This window comes from Callorhinus ursinus, unplaced genomic scaffold (genome assembly GCF_003265705.2).
Source record: "Callorhinus ursinus isolate GAN/ISIS: 27379988/994484 unplaced genomic scaffold, GSC_fseal_2.0 scaffold8, whole genome shotgun sequence".
NCBI classification, from domain to species: domain Eukaryota; kingdom Metazoa; phylum Chordata; class Mammalia; order Carnivora; family Otariidae; genus Callorhinus; species Callorhinus ursinus.
In genome coordinates this window covers 12,980,712-13,000,029 of record NW_027397070.1, presented here as the reverse complement: position 1 = coordinate 13,000,029, position 19,318 = coordinate 12,980,712, and the positions used below count along the sequence as shown (strand labels likewise).

Sequence of the window (19,318 nt, the reverse complement as noted above, 5' to 3'; positions counted from 1 at the left end):
TGTATTTCTGTAAGCATAGTTATGTTGAAATAAAGTTTTAAAAAGCAAAAAAAAAAAAAAAATTCTGCTTGCCCAAGAGTGAAGCTGAACAGAAGGAACCAGAGAGGAAGGTTCCTGATGACACTGTTTGAGTATATGGGTCTAATTAACTTTAATTAATCTCTAGACTTTTCTAGTAATAAAGAATAAGTTTCCTTTTTTTGAAAAGCTAGCTTGAATTGTGTTTCTGTTAATTTGCAGCTGAAGCAGTCCTATATATAATTCTGAGGGAGCAGGTTCTAGAAATTTCTAGAACACAAAATTGACAGGGTTTCATAATCAATTGTATGTGGAAAGTCAAATTTTCCAAGTGTAAACATAGGCCTGGAGAGAGTTGGATAGGGTCATAAGTTCAAGTGTGACAAAAAGGAGTTCACAATTCACAAAGTTGCCATATGTGATTATGTGAGGAAGGGTGAAGAGCAGAAACACTTTAAGTGACCCAAAGCTAGTCACTGAGGTGGATGTTCAAAAATAAGCCAAAGCCTAGCAATCAGACAGTAAAGATTCCACAAACTCTTGGTCTTGAGTAAGACTCAGGTTGGGAAACAGATCAGTTTAGCCAAGGGAATCTGAGATACCAACTGCCAAGAAAAATTCAAGGTTCTAGAAATAAATAGATCAAAGTTACACTGCATAGGTGTAGGAATAACCAGATCTTGATAAGCAAGACAAGTAAATACCCATGTGAAATAGAAAAAAGGAAAGAAAGTGGGTTAGGTGGAACAAGACTAGCACTCGCAACAAAAGCCTTAAAATTACCTCGGAAGAACAAGGACAGTTTGTTCTCTGGCTTCTTTTGCAGTTACTACTGAAAGAAGGTAGCTCTGGGTACAAAAGACAGTATAAAAAATAGTTGTCACTAATATTAGGTGACTGTGATATAATCGATATTAGGAAGGCTGGGAGAAGGGTAGGAAAACTGGATATACTGAGGTATTCTTATAGAAAAGGTTAAATGAATAGAAAGCATAGAGAGATCACAGAAAAAAGATCATGCATATTCTGAAAAATAAAGCAAAGATAAAGCAGAAAAAGACAGGGAAGTTCAAATGACTGTGGGCAAAAGCCCACAATCCAGTTGAACGTTGACACTGTTTTCCTTTGGGGAACGCAAAGAGGAAGTCAAGTAAAAATACTGACATTAGGGGTCTAAGACGTTATCCTCAGCTTGGATGTCTTTTTATATTAAAAGTGGGTAATTCTGATCTTGTAATAATTCATTGCACTGGTGGGGTAGGATTTCTGCACATCCTGTGTGAAGAATGGATCCCGGTTCAATTTTGGCTCTGTGCTAATTCAAACATACTTTCCATTCTGTGCACCACTCAGGATGAACCTGAAAGCTTTACCTGAAATTACAGAAAGCTGTCTGTACTGTATTGGCTGAGTTCCCCCAAACTGACCAGTCATTCATAAGGGGCAGCACAATTCAAGGCCCAGGAATGTAGGAACTGTCTGTCATTCCCTGTGTTTACTTAGACAATAGAGCCCATGTTAAACTTGTAAATTAGAAAACATTTTATCAGAGTTTGGGGATAGAATTCAGTGGTGGAAGAGGTTTCTGCTGAGTAGGAGGTTCCTAAAAATACCTTAGGAACCAGAGCAAGACTGCTTGCTCACGACCCTCCAGACTCTCTCATGCACTTCTCTCAATTCATCCGAGTAAGTATAAAAACAACTAGAAGTAACATGGACAATTCAAAGAGCTAGTTTATTTCTATTTGTTGGACAAATGGATAAAGATCAACATGTTCTCTCCTGCAACTAAAATATTCAAACCATAAGGACAAAAAGCAGAAAGCTACATCATAAAAAATCATTTTCCTTTCATGTAGTGAAGCGGGCAGCCCTGGGGACTTCCACTTCCAAGAAGATGGAGCAGGCATAATTTTCCCTATTTCTTCCACTAAGACTGAAAACATGTAAAACAAACCTAAGAAGACTCTGTAAGGTGGAAAAGACACGCAGACTGGCTAAAGGACTTAGAATCTGAGGAACAACATGATGGTGAGTTCCCTGGGGTTTTGTTTTTGTTTTATTTGTCTCATATAATCTCAGACTTGGAGCTGAAAAAGCCGAGACAACCTGCTTTTGCCCCCGTCAGTGGGTGCAGACCAAAAAAGCCCCCCCAATAACCTGCCCTCCACAGCCAAAGTTCCAGGAAAGAGACAGTCTAGCAAGACAGAAAACTTCTAGCCGAATACCACAGAAAAAGCTGTGGTCCCACCACAGAGATTTATGCTGAGTTAAAAAAGCCAAGCCAAAAAACTACATACTGTATGATTCATTATATAACATTTTTTAAAAGATATTTATTTATTTATTTATTTATTTATTTATTTATTTATTTAAGGGAGAGAGAATGAGTAGTGGGGAGGAGCAGAGGGACAGAGAGAGAGAGAAGCAGACTCCCTGTGGAGTAGGAAGCCCAATGCAGGAACTCGATCCCAGGACCCGGAGATCATGACCTGAACCGAAGGCAGACGCTCAATGGACTGAGCCACCCAGGCGCCCCTATAACATTCTTGAAATGATAGCTCACTCACAAGTTTGACAGGGTGCCCTATTATCAGAATGTCTTAGTTCCTCACCATGTGGACCCCTCCATTGGACTGCTTGGGTGTCTTCATGCGTGACACAGGAGCCAGCTTCTCCCAGAGTGATCCAAGAGACAGCAAGGCAGAAACTACAATGTCCTTCATGACCAAGCCTCAGAAGTCACACACCATCATTTAGATAATACCCAACTGGCTGCACGGCTCAATCATACTGAGTGTGAGAGAGGACTACGCAAGGATGTGAATACCAGCAGTTGAGAACACTGGAATCTATCTTGGAAACTGGCTACCACAGTAGAATAGAAAATATCAGAGTGCAAAACAAGGATCCTTAGCAAGAAATGTGCGCATTTCAACAACCACTGCAGCCAACTACTAACAGTGGTCTGAGAGACACAGTAGAGCATACATGATTAATACACACATTACCTAAGAAAGAGTCATTCAATCTTTTTTTTGTTGGCATCTTTCTTGATTTTTGGAATCTGATGATCAATATGATCACTGAGAATTAATGTTGAATGTTCTGCAGTTTAAGTTTATATTAACATAATTCACAGTTGGTTATGAGGAGAACTAAGAAAAGCATTTTTCTGCTGCTGTTAGCAAAAAAGTATTAGGATTTTCGAGACTTTTAAATATCTCATTACAAACTTCCAGCGTGCTTGCTAGAAGGGATATTAGGAAATGGGACATTTTTCTAGTATAATCATTGTAACACTGTAACAGAACTGGTACTAATTTTTCTATAAAAGGATGGTTTTATTATTGGAAGAAAACAATTAGAAAGTAAAAAAATTATAGAGCAAAACTACAGAGCTGTGTTCAAGTTCAAGTGCTGGATCTAGAGACTTAAATAGTAATAATATTAAGGGGTGCCTGGGTGGCTCAGTAGGTTGAGCATCTGACTCCTGATTTCGGCTCAGTCATGATCCTGGGGTCCTGGGATCCAGGCCCGAGTCAGGTTCCATGCTCAGTGTGGAGTCTGAGATTTCTCCCTCTCCCGCTCCCTCCGCCCCTCCCCCCACTCACAGGCACACACTTTCTTTTAAATAAATAAATCTTTAAAAAAAACAGAACAGCATTCACTGCAACAAGTAATCTTAGACTTTATTATACTTCATTTTTTTTTTTTTAAGTAATGTCTGCAGCCAATGTGGGGCTTGAACTCAACCCGGAGCTCAAGAGCCTCATGCTCCACCGACTGAGCTGGCCTGGCGCCCCTAAGCTACTTGTTTTTTTAAGATGTTTATTTTTTTTTTAAGATTTTATTTATTTATGGGCGCCTGGGTGGCTCAGTTGGTTGAGCGACTGCCTTCGGCTCAGGTCATGATCCTGCAGAGTCCGGGGATAGAGTCCCGCGTCGGGCTTCCTGCTCAGCGGGGAGTCTGCTTCTCCCTCTGACCCTCTTCCCTCTCGTACTTTCTATCTCTCATTCTCTCTCTCTCTCAAATGGATGAATAAAATCTTTTTTAAAAAATGTTAAAAAAAGATTTTATTTATTTATTTAAGAGAGAGAGAGAGAGAGAGCGCACAAGCAGGGGGAGCAGCAGAGAAAGAGGGAGAAGCAGGCTCCCTGAGACCAACATGGAGCTCGATCCTGACGAAGGCACACGCTTTAACCGATTGAGCCACCCAGGCACCCCTTAAACTACTCAACAACAACAAAAAAAAGATTTTATTTATTTATTTGAGAGAGAGAGAGAGCAAGCACAAGCAGGGGGAGCGGCAGGCAGAGGAAGAAGCTGGCTACCGGCTGAGCAAGGAGCTGGATGCGGGACTCGATCACTGGGATCATGACCTGAGCCTAAGGCAGACCCTTAACCTACTAAAGCCATCCAGGCACCCCTAAACTATTTTTAAATAAAGAAAAACTTATGTGCCAGACCTAGTAATAAATGTTTTCTTTAAATATTTTAACAAATCTGCAAAATCCAAATAAACATTTCAATTTCTAATATACGTACAAATGAAAGGTTTAAAACTCCCAAATTCAAAAATTCTGGAAACAATTCAAATATTATCAAAGAAGGAAAAAATAGATACAGTTACCTGCCTGTGATGATTCATTTTATGTACCAAAGGGTGCCCAGATTAAACATTATTCCTCGGTGTGTCTGTGAGGCTTTTTCCAGATGAGATGAGCATTCGAACTGGTGGACTCGGAAAAGTAGGTTGCCCTCTCCAGTGTGTGTGGGCATCATCTAATCCTTTGAGAGTGTAAATAGAACAAAACGAGGAAGGAAAGAGGAATTCGTCCCTTCTTACTTCCTGTCCATCTGCTGAGTTGGAATATAGTCTTCTCTTGTCCTTGTTATGGTCTTTATGCCACCTGCTCCCCGGCTTCTCAGGGCCTTTGCATTTAGCGTGGGGTTGAGACAGTGAGGGACTATCGGAACAAACCCCAGGTGAAAAACACTAATGTAGCCAGGGGACTTCTGTTTCCTGTTACCGTTAATCCGCTTGTCCCACAGAGCAAGAGCACCATGCAGGCTATATATAAGGGGGAACCTAGCTCCAAAAAGCACCAATGAGCTGCCTGAAGTGCCTGCCAATACCAACCAATCAGGATAGGTCCTTCCAACCAATCAAGACCAAGCCCTTCCAACCAATTAGAATGAGGCCCTTCGAACCAATCAGGAGGAAGCACTTCCCCCGCCCACCCCCGCTTTTCCCTCGTTAGCACATTGGACCGTGAAGTGAATTTTTCCACGTATAGGCAGGGTCTTAGCGTTGTTGCAGGAAGGTACCTAAATTGCTTCATGTTGATTTTCTGTCTCCGTTTAGGTCATGCTGGAGCCCCAGTAAAGTCTTGCATGTCCCTTTGACTTTTGGGTCCAGCCTGGTAGTTTCTATTGTTGTGGGGTCCAAGAACCCGTCTCCGGTGACAGGATTCCACCATCAGTTTTCCTGGATTTCCAGTCTGCAGATGGTTGGACTTCTCAGCTTCCATAATCAAGTGAGCCAATTCCATATAATAAAACTCTTCCTATATAAATCCTGTTGGTTTTCTTTCTCTGGAGAACTTTGACAGTCATATCAAAATATGTGCAAAAGAGAAAAATCATAGTGTAAAAAAAAATCTTCTAGAAATGTGGAATATTGTGTGTTCAATTATTTATATAAATCAACCAATAGATTTAAACTATACCTTTACTTTTATAAAATCTTACAGGATTGCAGAAAATTTAGAAACTTTAGTCTTTAAGATGTCTGCTATAGATTTTGTTCATAGTAACAAGTAGAGCAGATATATGACTTGAAAATTAAGATTCAGAATAATTTATCGGTAAATTATAAGTAAACTAAAGGTAATACTGTAGCCTGGGTGAAATGTGAGAGTAATGACGTCCTTAAAAACGTAAGGGAGGGGCCCCTGGGTGGCTCAGTCCTTACGCGTCTGTCTTCGGCTCAGGTCCTGATCCCAGGGTCCTGGGATCTGAGCCCCGAATTAGGCTCCCTGCTAGGTGAGCCTGCTTCTCCCTCTCTGCCTGCGGCTCTCCCTGCTTGTGTGCGCTCTCTCTCTCTTTCAGACAAATAAAATCTTCAAAAAAAAAGATTCCCTCTCCTCCCCCTTCCCCCACACAGGCCCCTTCACGCTCGCTCGCGATCTCTAAAAAAAAAAGTAAAGGAGGTAGGGCGGGGGTCCTTATCATATCTCTTTAACGTACAGGGCCAGTATCAGCAAAACTCATACTGATCATGGCAGAACAGTCGGCTGTTATAAACCGAACCAAGTGATAGCCCCCAGCCACCAATGCTGTGTTGTGATTTTGAGATGTGTGTTATGTTTAATGGAACAGACTGACAAGCTCCGGCATGTAGTATGCAGCCATTAATCTCGCGAATGTAGTCTTTTAAACCCTTACCAGGAAAAAAGATCGGAAGCAATTTACAGTCGCTTGCACCAGACATCAAATCGCATTCATGGTCTTGTCCCAGGGTTATACTGGTTAAATTAATTCTCCTGCTCTGTTACAATATAGGCCAAAGGAATTTTGATTGCCTGGACATTTCACAAAATACTGTGCCGGTCAGTTGTATTGAGGCATCTTATTAATCAACCCAGGGGGTTGGGGGTGGGGTGGGGGGAAGGGGCAAGGACTCCAAATGCTCTGGTAAGAAACATGGGCATTAGAAAATGGAAGAAGACCCTGCAGTGATTGGAGGACCTGCCCCATTAATGAAGTTACCGTACTGAGACTGGTTGGGGGTCATGCTGAGGTGTACTAGCTAAGGTAAAGAACACCTCACTGAACCTTGCATCTTCTACTAAGAAAGGCGCAATTTGTGGTAGCCATCTTCAGATTTTGGAGACTGTGTACACATTTGGGAATCCAGCCCATTGTTCAGATGACTCCAAATGCGGCGAGTTAAGAGTAAGAGAGGGGTCTGCGGCAGACTTAGTCTGTGCTACAAGCAACCCTGGTGTATAGGTTACAATCCAGCAAATACTGTGCGCTAGATGTGTGTGTGGTAGACGAGGATGCTTTGCTGTCTCTCACAAGTCTCAAATAGGAGAGTTGGACTGCAGACCTCCAGTGTTCTGGAACAACAGCAGAAAATTCCAACATCATTTGAAAAGCAGCTTCTGACTTGCTGTTGGGCCTTTGTAGAGACTGAGCCCCTGACCAGGGGACAGGAAGTGACTATGTGGCCAGAGCTATTCAGTGAGAGTTGCATACAGTAATAAGTAAGTTGGGGCAAGGGAGACAGAAAGGACTGCACAGATTCAGAGGTCAGAGAGAAAGAACACAAACATGTTGCCCATTTGTCTGCCTTTGTTGCACCAACACCTCTCCCTCAGCTCACGGCTGTGGCCTAGTAAGTGTTCCCTACAGCTACTGACAGGAAGAAAAAACTGAGGCCTGGTTCATAGGTAAGATGGTCGAGTATGTCGGTGCAAGCTAAAAATCCACCTGGAAATAATTTTTTAGAATCATTTTATCATAAAAGTGAAGACATAAAAATCACATAAAACAAATGTATAACCCCAGAAATTATCAGAAGGCAAACATCACCCTAGTCAAGAAGTAGATTGTTGCTAACAGCTCCAGAAGCTGCTTCCAGGTGTTCCAGCCTAGTCACAACCCTTCTGCTCACATGAATAACCACCATCTGGCTTTTATGACAATTGCTTCCTTGCTTTGTAAAAATAGTTTTGTCACCCAAACATGGATCCCATCACACTATCAGTTAGTCTTGGTTTAAAAAATTTATACATCTTCTTAAGTATCTCCTCCTTTATAAGTTCTTCTGTCCCTTCATTTCCTTTCAGTTTTTCAGTCGAGGAACCTGGGCCATTTGCCCTGTAGAGTTTCCCACAGACTGGATTTTCCTGATTGCATATTCTTAATACAACCCAAGATTTTCTTTCGTCCTCTTGAATTTTCTGCAAATTGTGAGCTGGATCCAGAGACTGGATCAGACTCAAGTTCAGAACTTATACGAGGCATGTAATTCTGATTATCTCTTTATTCTGTGAATTTAGCAGCCATTGATGTTTTGTGCTTATAGCCATTCATTAGAAATTGCCAAATGGTGATATGCAAATTCTGTCATTTTATTTGTTGGATTACCTTTATAGTAATACACATACCCTCATCTACTCTTTTATCACCAATCCTATATGCAATTCATATAGGAAAGATGTTGGGATTCCTTTCCTTTATCCATCAGTTTTCAAGATAACAAATGGTTTCTTTATCATTTCCAAAAGTTACACACACACACAATCATTATGAACTTTGCAATTTAAATATTTTGATGGGCTTCATTCTGTTGTAATTGTTATCATTGAGCTCCAGTTGTCCCATGTTTGATTACTAGGAGCCCTTTAAAGCTGTTCCCTGAATCATGGACATGACTCTAGTAGGATTTAAAAGTTTTCTTTCTATCTGGTAATATACGATATTCTAGGCTTGTTTTGTTCATTTCTTGCCCAACTCCTAGATTTGACCATTTCTCTAAGAAGCTCTGGTTTCTTTTAATGAAAATAGTAGTAAGAATCGTATATTGTACCACAATCTGGGCACAAAGGATGCTTATTGTTACTAGGCTGAGCACTATTTTTAGGCCTATTCGGCAGACAGAACTAAAAAATCTATGTAAAATATCTGTTGCATCCAGATTGAGAGTTCCAGTTCCAACTCAATCTTTTATGTAACCTCTTTTCTATTATCATTGTATCTCCTTTTTTCCATATTAGAAATCTGATTCTCAAGAATGTAGAGGATGATAACATTAATATATCCCATAATTACTCATTTATCTCATACTACACACACAGCAGTCTCAGAATAATAACACTAATATTACCACCAATATGGTTCCTGAAAACATTTTAAGAATTCACACACTCTTCGGGTGCCTGGGTGGCTCAGTTGGTTAAGCAACTGCCTTCGGCTCAGGTCATGATCTTGGAGTTCTGGGATCAAGTCCCGCATCGGGCTCCCTGCTCAGCAAGGAGTCTGCTTCTCCCTCTGACCCTCCCCCTTCTCATGCTCTATCTCATTCTCTCTCTCAAATGAATAAATAAATAAAATATTTAAAAAAAAAAGAATTCACACAATCTTCTATTCTTAAGATAGTTATACTCCATTTACTTTGTCAGACCATTACATACTACACTTTCTCCCTCTTATCCAGTGGTATGCTGGGCCAGCTCATACCAGCTCAGGACAGCCAATTGTTAAATATTCAGGAACTTTGCAAGCGGGTTTTTAAACACCTACATTATCAAAGTTAAATTATATAAACTTAACCACTGCATATATTAAAAGTAAAGGTAGAAAATACTCAAAACTCATCAGTTCCTAATTATTTTGCTACATGTTATAACTAGCTATGCTTTTCATGTTATTTACATCTGTTACATCTGCATGGTGGAAACACTATATTACTATGTAATGGTGAGCACTGCATAAGGTTTCTCAACTCTGCATTCAGTGACATCACATTGGTAGCATAAAATCAACCATAGTAGGAATATTCACACCACAGAAATGGGTAAATGATACAAATTAGGACTTGATTTGTTGTTTTTTATGATTGTCTAGACTTTAAAAAGTGATGCAGAAAATGTTAATAATGCAAATTAAACTTAGAAGGGTATTGTGCCTGTAGCCATTTTGAATAGGACCCCAAAAATGAGGAAATATTTGAAAACTATTACCTAGTTCATCAAAGAGGTCACTTGCATCATTGACAAATGAGTGAACTTCTCTTACATGTCTTCATTATTTCACATTTGTCTTACTCATTAACAGAAACAAAAATAGCAACCAACATTCATGTTAAAAGGAATCTCATTCAGGGCACCTGGGTGGCTCAGTGTGTGGAATGTTCAGCTCTTGATTTCATGATCAAGATTTGATTTCATGATTTCAGGTCATGATCTCAGGGTTGTAGGATTGGCCTGCATTGGGCTCCCCACTCTGTGGGGAGTCTGCTTGAGATTCTCTCTGTCCCTCTACCCCTCCCCCAACGCATGCGCACTCTCTAAATAAATAAAAATTAAAAAAAAAAAAGAATCTAGGGGTGCCCGGGTGACTCATTCCATTAAGTGTCTGCCTTCGGCTCAGGTCAGGATCCCGGGGTCCTGGGATCAAGCCCTGCATCGGGCTCCCTGCTCAGCAGGGAGCCTGCTTCTCCCTCTCCCTCTGTTGCTTCCCCTGCTTGTGCTTGAGCTCTCTCTCTCAAATAAATAAATAAAATCTTCAAAAAAAAATCTAATTCATCAATGACATGAGTGATTTCGTCACTGAATCAGATAGGAATCATGCATTTATTCAAGTCAAGATTTTTGTGACACAATTGCTGGTGAGATAATTTTAAAAAACTGGTAGTAGACTTTGTAAGAGGTAGCATCTCACAGTGAAGTTATATAGGCTGAAAAACGAGGTGTTTTAATTTGAAATTTATGTTAGCCATATATTTAATCCTTGTCAGTCCTTATTTTGATGTCTCTGGTCATTTTGATTGTGTGATGCTCATGCTCTTGTAGATTCCTTAGGTAGGGTTCACTGGAATAATGTTCCCTGAGTTGTTTTTTGACAACAGTTTGTGCCCTTTATCTCTGAAGTCATTCTTACTGAATATAAAATTCTTGGCTCACACTTTATTTCCTTAAATATATTCAATGTGCTTATCCATTTTCTTCTGGGATAAAGCACTCTGTTGAAAATCCAGTGATAATTTTCTTTTCCTTATAAGTCATATGCTCTTTTAAGCTTGATACTCCCCCAATTTGTTCCTTTTCTTTTTCGTTCAGTAATTTTACTAGAATATGTGTTGTCACTGGTCCTTCTAATTCAGTATTCTCAGTTATGCTTTCAGTGTGAAATTCAAATCTTTTTTATTTCAGGAAAGTTTTCTTAATTAGAGTATTTAGTAATTGTTCCGTTCTTTTACTTTGGCTTTCTTTTTCAAGGATGCCATAATCCATTTAATAAGCAGTTTTCTTTTTCCATCCTCAGTATTTGTTACCTCCTCTTCCTCTTGAATCCCTTTAATCTCATACTTCATTGATTTTTTGTTTTTTAATTTTCCTCTTTTCACCTTCTGTTTCTTTTAAGGCAATATGTAATGGATTTGTTCACTCTTGTGTTCCTTCTAGTTTAGTCCTCACTTTTGAAATAACTTTTTTTTCTTTTACTTTTTATTCTTTGCTGAGTTCTGTCACCTCATTTCTGAGTTTTTCTAATTACGATATATATCAGATACGCTTATCTGTGCAGAATCTGTTCCAAGATCCCCAGTGGATATCTGAAATCACAGATAGTACCAAACCCTACATATACTATACAGTTTCCTATACAAACATACCTATGATAAAGTTTAATTTATAAATTAGGCATAATAAGAGATTAGCAGCAATAACTAATAATGAAATAAAACCGTTATAACAATATACTGTAATGAAAGTTGTGTGAATGTGGTTTCTCTGTCTTTCAAAATATTGGATTGTACTCCCCCTTCTTATGACGATGATGTGACATGCCTACATGATGCGATGAAGTGAGGTGAATGGTGTAGGCGTTTTGACGCATTGTTAGGAGACTACTGACCTTCTGATGATCTGCCAGAAGGAGGATCATCTGCTCCCCAACCACAGGTGACTGCAGGCAACTGAAACCACAGACAGCGAAACCGTGAATAAGGGAAGACTGATGTATTTTGTTTTTTCACGTCCTGTAACATTTTCTTAATATCTTTTAGTTATTTTGAAACAGGAGATCACAGTTTTTTTGTTTTTTGTTTTTAAATATGGAATACTTTGTGAATGTGCGTGTCAGCCTCGTGTGGGAGCCAGGCTAATTTTCTCTGTATATTGTTCCAGTTGTAGTATATGTGATGCTTAGGCTCGCGTAGGTGATCACAGTAGATCACAGTTTTCACCTGTATCGTGGGCATATCTTTCTGGCATAGGAACAAGTAATTCTACTTCTTTTTCTCTTTTTATTATAATAATTTTGCATGGGATTTGACCTTCATACTTTTTAGTTATTTTTATATAAAAAGGGTTTTCCTGGACATCTACACTAAGCAAGGTACGAAACCTTCTCTAACATCACAGAGTTCCCTCTTTAGTTCTTTTTGTATGGGGCTCAGTAATAGGGTGCCTTGTTTTCTGAGCTTTTCTTGGTTCTATTGCCAAACCCCACTTCAATTTGAACCTTCCCTTTTCTTCATCTCTGCTGTCTATCCTGCTGAATTTTAATTCCATTTCTTCTTTGGAAGCATTGTGACTATTCTTGGCCTTTTGTTCTTCCACAGACATTACCAAAACAAGTTTGTCAGTTTCCTTGAAAAACCCTGTTAGAATTTATTTTCTGTATTTCATTTAAGTATTTAAAAATCATATATATCTCAGGGCACTTGGCTGGCTCAGTTGGTGGAGCGTGCAACTCTTGATCATAGGGTCCTGAGTTCAAGCCCCACATTGGGCATGGGACCTACTTGAAAAAAAAAGAAAAGGCAACAAAAATTATATATATATCTCTTTCATACATTGTAAGGGTAAATACTGCTTCAAGGTACTTTTGTTTTAGATGCATGTGTTGTTTATGTGTGTATGTATACATACACATGAGTGTATTAGGATATGTGTCTCTGTCAAAAAGCATGACAACCACTGCCCAGAAGGCTACTTCAGTACTGATTCCCCCTTGGGCTTCCTCTTTTCCATTTGGTATTCATTTTCTTATTGACTAAACTAGACTGTTTTAAAGCCACATGTTTTTATTACTGGGTTCCATACAGATCTCTAGGGGAGAACTGCTGATAGTGGTGATGGAGTTTGAAAGGGGCTGAGGGAAAAAATGCAGGGAGTTTCCTGCCTCCCTTAAACCTCACCCCTCGGGACCCTTTCTTACACATCTGCTCATGCAGTCAGTTGGGAACTGCTGCTGGGGTTTTTAGATAGCCTTCTCATCCCTTGCCAGATGGTCTAGGGGTTTGTAAAAGTAGACAAGAAATCAGAGAGAATAAAGAAATATTAGAAATGTCTTCACTCTTAGATCAGTTTGAAGACAAATAGTCTATATTCCTCAGCCACCAAGGTGTTGGAATTCTAACAGATAAACCTCAAAGCGCCCTCTGCTGGCAGCCAGTATTAACCACCACTAGTCAACAACGAAATAATGCAGATTTCATTGGTACATATTTTTAAGATGGTAATCACACATAGAGAGTTATATTTATATTCACTATTATGTCCTCCAACTAACCAAATGGAACTCAAGCACCATAAGTTAAAATAGCTCTAAATTATGCAGAATCTACAGTTTTGTTCTGTTTTGTTTTTACTACGCTTTTAAGTATTACAAACAAAGCTAAACACTATTTGAAGATGAAATGGACTAGTCATTTATAATTGTTGAGAATAATTGTTATGTTAAAAATAATTGTTTTGGACATTTTTATTATGAGCAGGTGTCAGTATTTCTGGAATAAATAAATGCTGTGTGTCTGTGCTTCTAACTTTACATTTTTCCCTGGTCAAAACAAACTCATAACTAATCCTCTTTCAGTCTTTCTGTGAAATTTCTAACTGCCTAAAAGAGATTATCATAAAGAAGAATAAAGCTAAATTCTTGGATTTATAAAATTAAACTTACATTTACCATGGTTAATAGTTTACTACAGTACAGCCTTAAAAATAAAGTTAAATAAAATTAAATGGAGGAATGAAATAACATCTTGAAAATTCAAATCATCCACTAATTTCTAAACTGATAGTTACTCGTGTATTAGCATAGTTATAGGAAGATATTCAAAATATCAACATCACTTATCTTGTTCAACAGAATTAACTATTTTGTGTATTTATACACTAATATATATACAGGACTTGCTTAACTTTTTTCTAAAAGGATTAGAGAAATTTTATGGTTCCTAATTTTCAAAGCTCTAATAATCTTGTGCCTATGTACTGAGGTCACTAAAACCTCACAATAACTTTTGGTATAACTCAATGTACCAGTGATAGTGTTTACCCTCAAGAGAAGAAACTCTGAAACAATCTAGTTTTAGATCTTTATATAAAAGATCAATAAATTAATTCATTTTCCAGTATGAATTAATATTTATTAATTTGCTATTTGTAAAACTTCTGTATTAAATTACCAGTTAGGCCCTTCCTGATTAATAAGTCTATGGAGTCTACTGATTATAAATAGATCCTGGGGGAAAAACACAACCATAAAAAATTCTTTTTTTTTTTAAAGATTTTATTTATTTATTCATGAGAGACAGAGACAGAGAGAGAGAGAAGCAGGCCCCCAAGGAGCAGGGAGCCTGACGTGGGACTCGATCCCAGGACCCTGGGATCATGACCTGAGCCAAAGGCAGATGCTTAACATCTGAGCTACCCAGGCACACACAACCATAAAAAATTCTATTTTAAGAATATTGAGAATAAAATTGGGAAAGTATGGGGCAAAAAGCTTACCAACAGGGTCATAAATTTAATAGACAAATAGAAACTATCTATTTAATGCCATTCAGAGCACTTTGATCTGTATTAAAAGTTCTGTTTCCTTTTGTTTAATTACATAGTTTGTTTCTATAGTAACTCTAAACCATATAATCCGTTGAATGTTCCTAAGCCTTTTACATGGTGACTTCTTTTCAGTCGGTAAACAGTAATAACAATATAATCCTTGTTTAGAACTTCATCTTCTTCCTGAAGCTCCCTTAATTAGTACGCAATAGAATTAAATGCAACTGTAGTCTCACTATACAAATTTGAATAATTAGAAGAAAAAATACAAATCCTAAACTAAGTACCTTAGTTTTCTAGGAATTTACTGCCACCTTCAGGTTTTAATCAAAATGCTTTAGTACTATAGCTTTTACATTTCTAGGAGAGAGTCCCTGGTTAATGCAGTAGAAATATTAACATTATTTTCTGGTTTTGAAGGCAAAGTGCTTTCTAACTTAGATTGAAGTACAAATGTCTTTCATGAAATGTGCTTTCATTTTGTCTTGTCTTTTATGATTCTTCTATAACATGTAATTGAAAATCAAAACCTACAGTTTGTTTTATCAGTCATTATAACTATAATTATACACTGGGAGCTCCTAGAAGACTGTCCAAAATATACTTAAGGATCTTTAGGTTAAATCTAATGAAAAACCCTTCAACAACAAAACTGTTTTCAATGTTCCATGTATTGATGCCGTCCAGCCAAAGACCACCCTGAACTTACCTGGAATTTAACAAACTGGGTCTCTTGCTCATTGCAGTGAGGAAGCATATGCCATAGGGGACTGTGGGTGTCTGATAAAGAAGGTATTTTATTTTATTTTTATTTTTTTTAAAGATTTTATTTATTTGAGAGAATGAGAGAGAGAGAGAGAGAGAGAGAGAGAGAGCATGAGACGGGGGAGGGTCTGAGGGAGAAGCAGACTCACCACTGAGCAGGGAGCCTGATGCGGGACTCGATCCCGGGACTCCAGGATCATGATCTGAGCCGAAGGCAGTCGCCCAACCAACTGAGCCACCCAGGCGCCCAAAAGAAGGTATTTTAAAAAGGACTTACAGGATTGTACTGTATTAGGGGATTTTTGGTAGGGCTCAAAGAAGTGTCAGAAAGTGGGGGCAATTCTATGATTGGGCATCTTGATTAATCTTATTTATAAGACAGGAGGAATGAAGTGAGGCCAAAGATGTAATAGATAAAGACGTAGCAGTCAGTCATATTAGCAATAGGGGGCGGTTGCATGTTCTCATTGTCTGCCGACTGACCTTGTTTCTATCTAGACTTAGACAAGCTTGGGAGGGGGAGAAGGTCTTGGGTTTTTTTTTGTCTCGCTTCATCACAGTCAGAGTGGCCTTGTTTTAAGAGGCTGTTTATGCTTAACGGGAGAACCCCAAGGTCTAGCAATGAGTGCCAGGCAGTTCCTAGTTTTCTTTCTCACATATACATTTGCAGCTCTACCAATATCCTTATTTTTTATTCCTTGAATTTGTGGTGAAATTACCAAAGTTTATTATAATTTTTAAGATGAAAATCAACAGAGTATGAAGCCCTGGTGTTTGTGATAAATTTTGCAAGGGTCAGAAACCCAGCTCAAAAAAAAAAAAAAAAGCAAAAGGGGAATTTATTAGAAGACTCATGTGACATGAGAAGGATTGTAGTACAGAGGGAGTGTGGGTCTGCTGAAAGCAGGAAGTTAAATGCCAACTACCTGTCGGTCCCCTGTCTCTTCAGCTCCCTGTGTCATCTTTCTACACAGGGCAGGAAACTTAATTGCCTGTAGTTCTTAAACTTTATTGTCTTCCTGGTTTCAATATGAGACGGAGACGGATTCTGTTTCCACAGTCACAGCTTGAAAGATCTCAGCAAAGGGTACTAATCAGGACAGCCTGGGTTACATGCCCACCTCGTCTAAACTGTGACCGAGACTGGCAGACCATGAGAGAAATGGGTGCTCCCGCTGACGCCACATGATTGGGGGAAAAGCCTTTCTTGGAAAAAGTGGAACTGCAGTGCCCTGCAGACAAAAGAATTGAGGCCCAGCAGGGAGCAAAAATATGATAATAATAATCAGTTCTGGGTTAGAAATATATTTGCTATAAAGAAAAAGGGCAAGAAGCAAGAAGACCAGTTAGACCATCACAATCATCCCAATAAAATACAGTAAAGGCTTGAATTAGGGCAGCATCTGGGGCACAGGACAAGAGGGTGATTTCAGAAAATGTTTCAGAGTTAAAATCTGTAGGACTTGACAATTAGAAATGGGGAGTCAAAATATGTAAATAGCCCTTATATAGGATTTATCATGTAATAGCCACTGTTCTAAGCACATAGTATATATTAATTCATTGAAACCTCCTCACAACACTATGAAACATTTAGAATTATTATTTTCATTTTCAGATGAGGACATTTGGAGGCACAGGAAGGTTAAGAAATTATCCACAGTCATACAGCTGGTAAGTGACAGAGTTCACACACACTTAGTCTTGCTCCGAAGCCCATTGAGTTTAGTCAGCTGCCACAGCCTGCCCAGGGCCTGAATTTGGGTGGATGGCTTCATGAATCAAGGGTGGGAACAGAGGAGGAAGACAACTGGGGTTGGGGCAGGGATGTGAAGAAGAGATAATGATTTGGTTTTGTACGTGTGAAGTTCAAAAAGTGTGACCACCAGATGGAAATGCCCCGCAGGTAACTTGTAATATATAACTTGGGTTAGGGCAGAGATTTAGATTTGGGATTGTCAGAACATACATAGCTGAAGTCAATGTAGTCATTGTAGTAGTCATTAAGTAGATGTACTTAAACATCCTGAAATCATAAATTTATCCTCAAACAAGTGAAAGCACCTGTTTTTTCCATTAACAATGCCATTTTTTAATTCTTTCAATAAGTGAAATATAGTATTTCTTTTCCCATCCCTCTAATAGCAGATGTCGTTTAGCCTCTGCTCAAGGATCTGGTTTCTTAAGCAGTTTAACATAAACTGTAATCTTTCTGGTAGAGATGAAAAGTCAATGAAGTGAGGGAAAACCTCTAAAAGGGCTTGAGTGAGGGTTATTATGCAGTCTGAAGGAAAAAAAACAAAGAGAAGGTGGAAGAATGATGTTGGTAATTATCACAGAATCACTGTTTCTGGTGATAAGGAGAAATAGGCACCCTCATATACTGTTACTGGGAGTGTAAATTGATACAATTTATTTGCAGGGAAATTGGGCAATATTTAATAAACTATAAAAAAAAAATCCCTTACCACTTGACCAAACAGTTCTACTTGAAATTTATGCTACAAATATACTCTTTCCCAAGGTCAAAAATGTATGTTCAAGAGTATTCACTTCAGCCTTGTTTGATAAGAGAAGGAAGAAGGAAAGGAAAAATCTAAATGTTCATCAATTCCATAGCATGGAATTCCATGCGGTTATTCCATAAAATGAATACCATGCAGTCATTAAAAAGAATGAGGTAGATCTCTGGGGGCTGATAGGGAATGATCACCAGGACATATTGTATTTAAAAAGGATTGCGGCGCCTGCGCAGTTCAGTCAGTTGACTGTCCAACTCTTGATCTGGGCTCAGGTCGTGACCTCAGGGTTGTGAGATTGGGCCCTGGGTCAGGCTCTGTGCTCAGCGCAGAGTCTGCTTGTCTCTCTCTCTCTCTCTCTCTCTCTCTTTCAAATAAGTAAATAAAATCTTTAAAAAATAAAAATAAAATTTAAAAATTAAGAAGGAAAGAAAAAGAGAAGTGCAGTAGAATACACGTACTATTCCTTTAATGTAAATAATAGGTCCTGCCATGCCATACTTTATTAACCTGGCAGAAAAACAACCAGTATAGGGCTAGAATCTTACAGAATCTTTTAAAGCTCAAAATGGAGGTAGAAAAAGAGAAAGTCCGGAGAACCAGTTGAGTGCAGGAGGCATCTTGCAGGCATAGTGGTCACAGCCGCAGCCTCTCCTTCCGGGGGGGGGGTCTCCTCCTGCCTTGGCAGTCGTGCACAGAGAGTCGTGCACAGAGAGTGGGCTTGGGCCATGACTGGTGCTGCAAACTCCCTTGAGCAGCTCTACCGGGAGGAGGGGGAGGAGAGCTCTAAAGAAAGGGAAGGAGGGTGAGTGAGCTCCCGCTCCTATATGCCTGAGGAACCCCAACAGAAGCCTTGGGCATAAGAGGGTGCAGCTCAAGTTGGTGTAGGAAAGACCCAAACCACGTTGGCCCTTGTGTAGTGGATACTGTTATTATATATACATATATAAATATAAAATATAAGCTAACACCGTGGGGTATAAGCTTCAAATCAAAAATTGCTAGAGTCAATAAGTAATTTTAACAGTGCCTGAAGTCTTAAAAAAAATCAATTTTCCTTAATAAGTGCAGTTGCCTGTAGGTGTACTTAAACATAATATACTTAAATCATAAATTTATCCTCAAACAAGTGAAAGCACCTTACTGTTTTTGCCATTAACAATGCCATTTTTTAATTCTTTCAATAATAAGTGAAATATGGTATTTCTTTTCCCATCCCTCTAATAGCAGATGTCGTTTAGCCTCTGCTCAAGGATCTGGTTTTCTAAGCAGCTTAACATAAACTGTAATCTTTCTGGTAGAGATGAAAAGCTACCATGTGGCTGCTTCTGGACTAGAATTATGACACTTCTCTCCTCAAGAGAATGCAGCAGTGTGCTGGCAAGGTCACCCACCTCAAAACTGTATTAGACACAGGAAAACAGATAAGG

The 19,318-nt window shown here is 39.0% G+C and overlaps 1 protein-coding gene and 1 non-coding gene across 11 annotated transcripts in view; both read right to left on the bottom strand.

The window, feature by feature from the left end:
* Positions 1–19,318, bottom strand: part of BRMS1L (BRMS1 like transcriptional repressor) — a 184,353-nt gene that overhangs the window by 131,736 nt on the left and 33,299 nt on the right. For 5 of the 10 annotated variants that reach the window (XR_012378957.1, XR_012378956.1, XR_012378958.1 and 2 more), the window contains exon 10: positions 11,669–11,729. Coding sequence is in view for 5 of the 10 variants with exons in the window: in XM_073895091.1 (XP_073751192.1) it covers positions 18,452–18,674 (223 nt within the window). In the remaining 5 variants the exon portion in view is untranslated. Of the gene's footprint in view, positions 1–10,238; positions 11,730–17,174; positions 18,675–19,318 lie in introns of those variants that run through there. The other 5 variants (XM_073895089.1, XM_073895088.1, XM_073895091.1 and 2 more) reach the window with 5 other exon arrangements.
* Positions 11,862–11,968, bottom strand: LOC112822797 (U6 spliceosomal RNA). The gene has a single exon (XR_003207790.1). It is a non-coding gene; the product is annotated as a U6 spliceosomal RNA (small nuclear RNA).